The sequence below is a fragment of the Zootoca vivipara genome, chromosome 17 (assembly GCF_963506605.1).
Source record: "Zootoca vivipara chromosome 17, rZooViv1.1, whole genome shotgun sequence".
Lineage (NCBI taxonomy): Eukaryota > Metazoa > Chordata > Lepidosauria > Squamata > Lacertidae > Zootoca > Zootoca vivipara.
The window spans coordinates 31,794,981-31,804,868 of NC_083292.1; the positions used below are offsets into that span (position 1 = coordinate 31,794,981).

Sequence of the window (9,888 nt, forward strand, 5' to 3'; positions counted from 1 at the left end):
CATACTTAAGATGTGATAAGATTTAGTCTCCCTTAAACTAGATTCAGTCTCATGACCCCCCCCCCCACACACACACTTGTCACTTTGTATTTAGCTAGGAGTTATTTCTGCTAAGTCACAGTTTTAGAGTTTGAGAGTCATAAAACCTTGGCCTTGTAGCGCATTCCTAAACCCAAGGGCAAAAATTGCATGGTCCAGATAAGGACTTCAATAAAAGGCTAGCTGAATAGTGAAGTGCTGCATTTCCTGCTAATGTCATAAATGAATGAAAACATAATCTGAAATTGTTTTGATCCTACCAGATGACTTCACTGCTTGACTCATGCTTTTACTGGAAGAACTTAAGAGCCCAGCAGGATCAGGCCAATGGCACCATTTAGTCCAGTATCCTGTCCAAGCAGGAACCAAATGCAAAACCACTCTCCCCACTTGCGATTCCAAGCAACATGTATTCAGAGACATATTGCCTCTGACAGCAGAGGGAGAACATAGCCATCCTGGCCAGTAGCCATTTGATAGCCTTCACCTCCATTAATTTGTCTAATCCTCTTTTAAAGCCATCTCAGTCGGTGGCCATCACTACCTCTTAGGGGAGCAAATTCTACCATTTAGCTGCATGCTGTGTGAAGCAGGACTTGTTTTTGTCCGCCTGAATCCTCCATCAGTTCAGCTTCATCCGATGTCCCCGGTACTCACCTCCGGCCTGTTAACCTGCCATTGTTAACCCAAGGAGCAAACAAAGCTCAGCTTTTGTCTGCTTAAGCTCAGGAGAACACAACATCCTGCTCAGATGAGGACGACGCTGACCCAAGAAACTAAAGAAATGGGCTTCAGTGATAAGCCAACATGAGAAGCCTTGTTTTTGAAGTTTAAAGGAAGAGGCTGGAAAGATATGAATCCAAAATCAGGGCTGACTATTTGGAAAGACTGAAGCACGGTTTCTCACGCCAGTGAAAACACCTTCCACCAGAACTCCATCTGCCCACTCATGGGCAGCGTGGCAAGTGGAAGTCATACTTGCCACTGACCCCACTAGCATAATAGCAAAAAAGGAGCATGCACCGTTGACTTAAAAACTACCGTATGCTTGGTTGCTGTGCCCACACTTTGGAACTATTGTCACCACACATTCCTGGATCCTTGTGCCCATCACTGGCTTGTGCAACGTCACTGTGGTATAGTGGTTAGAGTATCAGACTAGGACCTGGGAGACAAGGGTTTGAATCCCCACTGGGCCATGAAGTTCGCTGGGTGACTTCGGGCCAGTCACTGCCTCTCAGCCCTAACCGACTGGTTGTTACAGGGATTAGTTGAGCAGAAGAACCATGTATGCCACCTTGGTGGGGGATGGGGGGAGAGAAAGTAGGAAATAATTGCAATAAATCAGGCATAGACAAACTCGGCCCTCCAGATGTTTTAGGACTACAACTCCCATCATCTCTAGCTAACAGGACCAGTGGTCAGGGATGATGGGAATTGTAGTCCTGAAATATCTGGAGGGCAGAGTTTGCCTGTGCCTGCAATAAATAAACAAACGATAACATAAACACACAGCATGTTCACTTGATGCACAGTTGCTTTTGTTGCCTTTACCCCAAAACCCCAACACTTTGCGTTGCATTCACCTGCTATACAACAGGTGCTGATGACCCTAGCACAGAACTCCCGCCCCCCACTTTTCTGGAGCAGCTGTACCCCACACAGCACCACTTAGAGGGCTTTCTCCTTGTCCTACTTGGAGATGGGAGACCCGACTTGAGATCTTCTGCACGCAAAGCAAATGTTCCACAACTGAGCTACAGATCCTCCCGAAGAGGAAAACAAGAAGCTGTCCTGCACCAACTCAAACTGTCTCTCCACTTAGCTTGGTACAGTCTACACCAGGCATCCCCAAACTTCAGCCCTCCAGATGTTTTGGACTACAATTCCCATCATACCTGACCACTGGTCCTCTTAGCTAGGGATCATGGGAGTTGTAGGCCAAAACATCTGGAGGGCCGCAATTTGGGGATGCCTGGTCTACACTGACTGGGAGCAGCTCTGCAGGATTTCAGACAGCCCTATGTGAAGACTGGGCTTGTGACCTTCTGGATGCAAAACAGATGTTCTATCACTAAACTATGGCTCTTCCCCAAATTTCAACAAAGCATCCATAAAGGGCAAAAATAGGGTTTAAAAAAGGCAGCCTTTCTCTCACCTCCCACCCCCCATTTCTGGATAATACAGATAGTTGGAGCTTTATGCATTAAATGTGAAGCTGGTATCCTCCGATGGCTGCGAATTCTTTGTTAAGCAAGAACATGCACAGGAACAATGGGACTGTGCTGAATAATAGTAACAGCCTGGAGCTATTTACTGAGAGTGAAGTCAGCTGCTAGGATTGCAGAAATTCCTTCCCATCCCTTGTCCAAAGGACACATTCATCTGACCCACAAGAGGGGTTCCTAGAACAAGAACAAAGTGATTCCTGAATTCCTACCTGTGACTGAAAGTGGAGGGGAACTGCCAATAGTGGCTTATACTGTATTGGAATAAAATAAATTGCGAAAATAAAAAAGACCCAGGATCAGAGAGAAGGACTGCATTCGTCGTCGTCGTCCCCATTCATATTTGGGTCCAGGAAATAGGGCTTAACTTGAACTGGGTTTGATGGCCTGACCTCATTCCCCATATTGATCTGGCTCAGCAATAGAGGATATTAGCTGTGCCTCTGAGCATAAGCTACAAAAGGGCTCCCAAGTTTAAACAAAAATGCCCCATCTAAATTTATATCAGCAGATCTGAAGGGAAATAATAAGATTCTTTACCAGTGGTATGTAACCCCCTGAAAGATTGAATTTTATATATAGGCTTGGATTTTATGGTTGTTGTAGATGTGGTGCAGCTAAAGGAGACTTTATACCTAACATCTGGAATTGCTCCCAAATAATTAAAGCAAAAACAAATGGTACATACCGGTAGTATTATATTGGATACGCTAGGAAGCCATATACCTTTGGAACCAACTAAGGCTATTTCAAAGATGTTATCTCAGAAAGTAAAATAAAAAAAATTCCTTCAGTAGCACCTTAAAGACCAACTAAGTTTTTATTTTGGTATGAGCTTTCGTGTGCATGCACACTTCTTCAGATGCACACGAAAGCTCATACCAAAATAAAAACTTAGTTGGTCTTTAAGGTGCTACTGAAGGAATTTTTTTTATTTTACTTCGATCCAGACCAACACGGCTACCTACCTGTAACCATCTCAGAAAGTGATCAAGAAGTGTTAATTAACCTTATGGGGATGCAAAGGTAATGATTGTAAAGAATTAGAAAAACAACATACCTCCTACTGAGTGTGAATGGATGGAAAAGATCGGGTTCATTGTGATGGTGATCAAATAACCTACTGTGAATCTACAGTAAAACAACCTACATTTAAATCAACTGGGTAGGTTTATGGAGAGATTCCCCTCCTCCAATGTCCTGAGGCTGAAATAATAAATTCAGTGACAACATACAACCCTGTAAGTCTTTAATTTATTGTAATGTCATCAGCCTATTTTAATGTTATTATGGTACGTAGTTAGCTTTTCTCTTCTTGGCTCTTTCTTGTTGATAAAGGTAAAGGGACCCCTGACCGTTAGGTCCAGTCAGACGACTCTGGGGGTTGTGGCGCTCATCTCGCTTTACTGGCCAAGGGAGCCGGAGTACAGCTTCCGGGTCATGTGGCCAGCATGAGTAAGCTAGCTGCCTCTGGCAAACCAGAGCAGCGCATGGAAACGCCGTTTACCTTCCCGCTGGAAGGTATTTATCTACCTACTTACCTATTTATCTACTTGTACTTTGACATGCTTTCGAACTGCTAGGTGGGCAGGAGCAGAGAGCAACGGGAACTCACGCTGTCGTGGGGGTTCAAACCACCAACCTTCTGATCGGCAAGCCCTAGGCTCAGTGGTTTAGACCACAGCGCCACCCGCGTCCCCTTCTTGTTGATATGATGATCTAAAATAGAAATTATGAAAACAGCAATTATGAAAACAGATACACACCAGGGTTGGTATGAGCTGCACTTCGAAAAGTTCCCTGGGAGAATGGTAGCTCTGTGAGGGGAACATGGAGTCACCTAATAACTCTCAACACCCTTGAGAAACTACAGTTCCCATAATTTTTTTGGGGGGTGCTATTTAAAGTGGCATGGCGCCACTTTGAGTGTGTAGTGCAAATGGGCTTTAGAGGTAGCACAGTGCAGCAGTTAGAGTACAGCCTGGGAGACCAGGGTTCAAATCTCCACTCTGCCACAAAGTTACTTTAGACCAGACACACACTCTCACCAACCTGACTAATGTATATACCTCACTTTTTAAAAAATACTTTTTATTTATTTTCCATTTAATAATATACATTCACATCATTATTATCCACTTTACCTCCCTGGCTCTTTAGAGCCTATCAACTTCCTTCCCTCCTGGCTCATGTCTTTCAAAATTAACATTTATATCATTGCATTCTGTTCGTTTTCCAATTCTAATTACACCCATTACAAAATAACTCAAAATTTAAATAAATATAGAAAGGTAGAAAACTTCTCTTTACAAGTCTTAAGATAACCCTGCTAGTGATGTTAATTGCTTACATTAATCTTTTAGATATCATATAAATTTTACTCCAGTCCTTTTGGAATACTTGATCGTGCCGGTTTCGGATTTTTCCTGTCAGCTTCTCCAGTCCATCATCTTCATCTGCCACTCTTCTTTTGTTGGTACTTCTTTTTGTGAGACCGTTTTTGGTCTAAAAGAATTCTTGCCTTAGCTGTGGCATACATAAACAGTCTCTTATCTTTTTTGTATCTCTTCACCCACTATACTCAATAAAAAGGCTTCTGGTTTTTTAACGAAAACATTTTAAAATATTTTCTTTAACTCAGTATATACCTCACCTTGAGCTGCTTGGAGGAAAAGTGGGTTAGAAAGACAAAAAAGAAAATATTTCAGATGGTTCGAGGAGGGGGAGCTTAATAAAGTAGCTAGCTTGACCTAATGCCATCTAGTAATTGAGATCTCCCGAGTTCACAGCTCAACCCTAAACCAATACCTACCCATCTACAGTATTATACAGAGAAATCCTTCCTCAGTGTTGGGAAATTGCATTGGTAGACGACACCTCCGCTACAAACTTTTCCTTCCTACCTACCTACCTTCCACGCGAGTAGTCATAACTGCGTCACGTGGCGGTGCGTTCCGCCGGTCAGTTCCACCATTGTGGCCAAATGCGCTTCCTATGGAGACCCGCCCCTGAATCTGAATGTGGGCGAGTCTCAGGGTGGGCTCTCCGCACCCTCCACCTCTCCACGTCCTTCCCCGGACCTTGGAGGTCCTGATCCTGGAAGCAATTTGGGGAAATTTGAGGGCGTGACCCTCGCACTATTTAAGCGGCTCCAAAGGAGCCAAGTCAGAGCTACCGCTGGGGGCGATTATTCTTCAATTACCCTTCCCCCAGCTTTATTTCCTCCTTCCCTTTTTAAGAAAAAGGTGTGGTTTCTTCCAAGATGGATTCTTTCCCCCCATTCAAGCACCGAAAAACCTTCGGTAAGACTTATTTTCTTTCTCCCGACTTATTCCCCCCCTTTTGCGTGTAAACGCTCGTTTTCGCGTTTCGGACTTACTTTAGTAGGGAGTTGATCTTGTTTGGCTGCTAGCGCCCCCTGCTGGCCCAACGGGCTGAGCTTAATTCGGTAATCTGGGGTGGGGGGCTATACTTTGGGCTGCCCTGCTTTGGGGAGATCTAACTTCGGGACGGAAGGCCGAGGGAGAGGTCCCCCCCCCCAATTACCTTAATTGACCCAGTTCTGTAATTTTCCACTCTAGCCTCCAGGAAAAGTGAAGTGGCCACAATCCGGATGAAGTTTCCTGGCAAACTACCGGTATGTAGGCTTCTCCTTATATTGTTGAGTTAATAGGTATGGGGGCATGTTTATTTGGGCTTCCTTTGTTGTACACAGTAGTACTGGACTGTTTTGCATATGCTAAACAAACCATGGTTCAGTGAGATTAAGCAAGGCAGTTATGGGCTGTGCTTTTTTCCCCTAAAAAATGTTTAGGGGTACTCTCATTTTGACTCAAGAAAATCACCATTTTATGGTTCAAATGGGGGGAAATAAATACAGTAGATGGAAAAAAGTACAGAGATTCACAAAATGTTTAGGGGTATGCGTACCTCCATAAAAAAAGCACTGTATCTGTGTTTAGAGTAAAATGGGGGCTGTTTTGCTCCTGGTTCTGTGCTTGGTACCTAGCCCATTGTGCTCTTACATTTATGCTTAGTTAATTTAAAAATAATTAAGGTTCCTTATGTGTTCCTAGGTTTGTAGTTCGTTTTGCTCCCAACAACCAGTAATTGTAATCATGATTTGTTGTTCTTGGTTCACCATTTTGTTCGGGGAAGACAAACCATGAACCCTTGGGTTCACACATAGTACTAAACCAAACCATGGTTTACCTAGTAGCGTGGGAGGACCAAAGCAGCTGTAATTGGTGGTTTGGCTGCCTGCACGCTTGCTTGCCATTGCTAAATCAATTAAGTCAAGTAATATATCAATGTAACTGAGAGAAATTCAATTCTCATTTCGTTTATTTTCTCCATATATAACCCTCCCTCAACCTTCTTGTCTACGCAACAAATATTTTTTTCTTTATAAGATTGTAACTGAGCTTAAGTGAGACATTCCTGACTCCCAGCTGATGCAGTTTCCCCAGAAATAGATGGTTATCAGGAAATCGTAAAACAATTATTTAGCCCCATATTGCAACCAAAAAACCCACACCAATAAAATCACATCCTTGCTCCTAAAATAAGATGTTGCACCCCTGCAAATGATGGTGATTAATTGAATTTATTATTTATTGAATTTTGTCCACAGATTAAAATCAACATATAAAACCACAAAATACAAAATACATAATAATTAATAATAATAATAATAATAATAATAATAATAATAATAATAACCACCCAATACCCCCCCAAAAAAACACATTTTAAAAGGGCATAGGATGTAAATCGGATCAACCAAAGGCCTGGTTAAAAAGGAACATTTTTGCCTGGTGCCAAAGGATATATAATGAAGGTGCCAGAGAAGGCCCCATTCTCGTGTTGCCACCCTCTGGACCTTTCGAGGAGGCACACGAAGAAGGGCCTCAGAGGATGATCTCAGGGTCCATATAGAAAGAGGTATTGCGGTCTTGAGCCATTTAAGGCTTTATAGGTCAAAACCAGCACTTTGAATTGGGCCCAGAAACTAATTGGTAGCCAGTGCAGTCGGACCAGGATTGGTGTAATATGCTCAAATTATCTTGCTCCGGTGAGCAACCTGGCCGCTGAATTCTGCACCAGTTTCCAAATTGTCTTCAGAGGTAGCCCTACGTATAACGCATTGCAGTAATCTAACCTTGAGATTGCCAGAGCATAGACCACAGTAGTTAGGCTATCCATGTCCAGATAGGGGCGTAGCTGGGCCACCAGCTGAAGCTAATGGAAGGCACTCCGGGCCACTGAGGCCACCTGAGCCTCGAGTGACAGCAAAAGATTCAGGAGTACCCCCAGGCTACGAATCTGCTCCTTCAGAGGAAGCGTAACCCCATCGATCTCCCACCCATCTGGTCTAGGGAACCACCCACAAGCAGGGCCTCTGCCTTATCTGGACTGAGTCTCAGTCTGTTGGCTCTCATCCAGTTCATTCCCGAGGCGAGACACTGGTACAGCAGTGAAAAAATGAGTTGGGCAAATCAGCAGCAGGCTGATAAACAGGTGGCTATTAGTCATAATGGCGACAAGTAGAGCCGCCTTGTACAAAGACAGTCTATCTGAGTCCTTTGACAAATTGGAAATGGCTATCTTCACTGTAACCATGTTGCTTAAGCTTGCCAGAGGAATCTGGCTGTCTGCTATTGAAGACCAATCTCAGGCGTGGCTCTTCTTCCTTTGTAGATAATCCTGGAGCGCTACCCCAAAGAGAAAATGTTGCCAGCCTTGGACAAGACCAAGTTCCTGGTTCCTGAAGACCTCACCATGGGCCAGTTCATCACAATCATCCGGTGAATGAGACTCCAAGGAATCTTGGCAGCCTGTAAAAATGGGAGGCTTACCCAAGCATCTGGCTGGGTCGCTCGTCCTTCTACAACCATATGTTGGGCTGGATTTAAGCGGCGACTATGTTAATTGGGTTTTTAATGCTCTGGCTTTGTGTGTGAGAGCGGGGGGGAAAAATACTGTTATATTGGCACACACAGAAACAGGCTTGGAGGGGCAGTGGTAGCTGGTGCTTTTGGGGGCTGGTGGGGCGGAAGGCATGGAGGCTGGCTGTAGGTGGAGCTATAGCCAATCGCAGGTGGAGCCAGCTCCCAATTGGTTGGAAGTCAGAAGTCGGGCAGGTGTGGGCAAACTCAGGGCAGCACGCCATGCACCCTAATGGACCAGACTCCAGTGTTTTGGGGCGGGTGAGGATGCAGAATTTGTTTAGGCCTCCCGGAAACCGTGTTTTGACTCGTGCCCATTTCCTCCCTCAGCAACCGAATGTGCATTGGGTCCACTCAGGCATTCTACTTCCTGGTCGACGGCAACCGCAGCCTTGTCAGCATGTCTTCCACCATGTCTGAAGTGTACATGACATATAAAGATGAAGATGGATTCCTCTATATGACCTATGCCTCTCAGGAGATGTTCGGCTGATGGCAAGTGGGTTCGCCTTTGGATCCCGAGTTCCTCGTTTATTTTGTCTGGGCGATGTGATCACCTGCATTTTGGACACCCAACTACCTCTTCTCTATCTCCCCACCCCACTAGATTGTGGTTTTTTGATCTACCGAGGTGAAACTCACTGGGGCAACTGCAAGGAGGCGGGGGTATGTCTTGCCTCCTTGAGAAAGAGGTACCCCAAACCACACCTTTTCTTAGTATCGCCAAGACATGGCCTTCCTTAGCACGCACTACGTCGGGGTCCTGCTTTGATGGTCAGGGATGGGCATGAACCAGTGACCTTCCCAGTGTTGGGCTCCCAACTCTCACCAGCCTGGCCCAATGGTCAGGGATGGTGGCGGATATAGTTCAACAACAGGAAGGTCACTGGTTCCCTATCCTTCAATGGGGGGGCGGTGGCTGGTTATGTCATTGCTCCCCCCCCAATACTCCCCATTACCAAGTCCATAAACGGAGATTGCCTGCCTCCAATACTCTTTCTTTTGACATCCGAGGATGATGGTTCCAGGGGTTAGTGTGGTGAGGGTTTTGCCCGCTGGAATGAGATCATCTCTTGGATCTCCTGTGGCAGATAGGCCAGTGCAACCTTCTTTTTCCAGGCCCAACCACAAGGTTTCATGTGCAGAGGTGAAGGGGATCTGGTTTTTCCATTTAATTGCAAGCATTAAGACTTCTGAAAAAGGGAACATTGGAACAGCTAGGTTTAAAATATAAAATTATGGTTTACTGTAACGGGGGGGGGGGGTGTCACTTTGTTCAACACTTCAATTACTTTGTACCTTGCATGTGTTAAATCTACCACTCTTGAGTAGAAAATACAGTTTAAAAACATGTCGTATGCCAAAATCTGCTTTTGTGGGGGGTGGCACTCTTCTCTTCCCCATGCACCTCGGTTTCCTAAATGACATAATTGGCATCTAGGTATTCTGCTTGAGGCCTGATTCAGACTCTTCAGATGGATCAAAGCAAAGGAGTCTTTGCTTAAGATCAGCTCTGCAGAACCCCTGACCCTTGCCCCCTTCCCTGCCATCCAACTAGAAATTGCTGTTACAGGTAGGTAGCCGTGTTGGTCTGAGTCGCAGCAAAATAAAAAAATTCCTTCAGTAGCACCTTAAAGACCAACTAAGTTTTTATTTTGGTATGAGCTTTCGTG

The 9,888-nt window shown here is 44.8% G+C and overlaps 1 protein-coding gene across 2 annotated transcripts; it reads left to right on the forward strand.

The window, feature by feature from the left end:
* Positions 1-5,249: 5,249 nt before the first annotated feature.
* On the forward strand, positions 5,250-9,683 carry LOC118075911 (microtubule-associated proteins 1A/1B light chain 3C-like). Of its 2 annotated transcripts, XR_004691452.2 has the most exons (5): positions 5,250-5,569; positions 5,849-5,904; positions 7,968-8,074; positions 8,546-8,989; positions 9,098-9,683. XR_004691452.2 is itself a non-coding variant. In XM_035098305.2 (4 exons), exons 1-4 carry the CDS (start codon positions 5,530-5,532, stop codon positions 8,706-8,708), a joined length of 366 nt encoding a protein of 121 aa, XP_034954196.1. In that variant the 5' UTR covers positions 5,250-5,529; the 3' UTR covers positions 8,709-9,683. The 2 variants fall into 2 exon arrangements, 1 of the variants encoding a protein (XP_034954196.1); XM_035098305.2 differs by having other exon boundaries at positions 8,546-9,683.
* Positions 9,684-9,888: the final 205 nt, after the last annotated feature.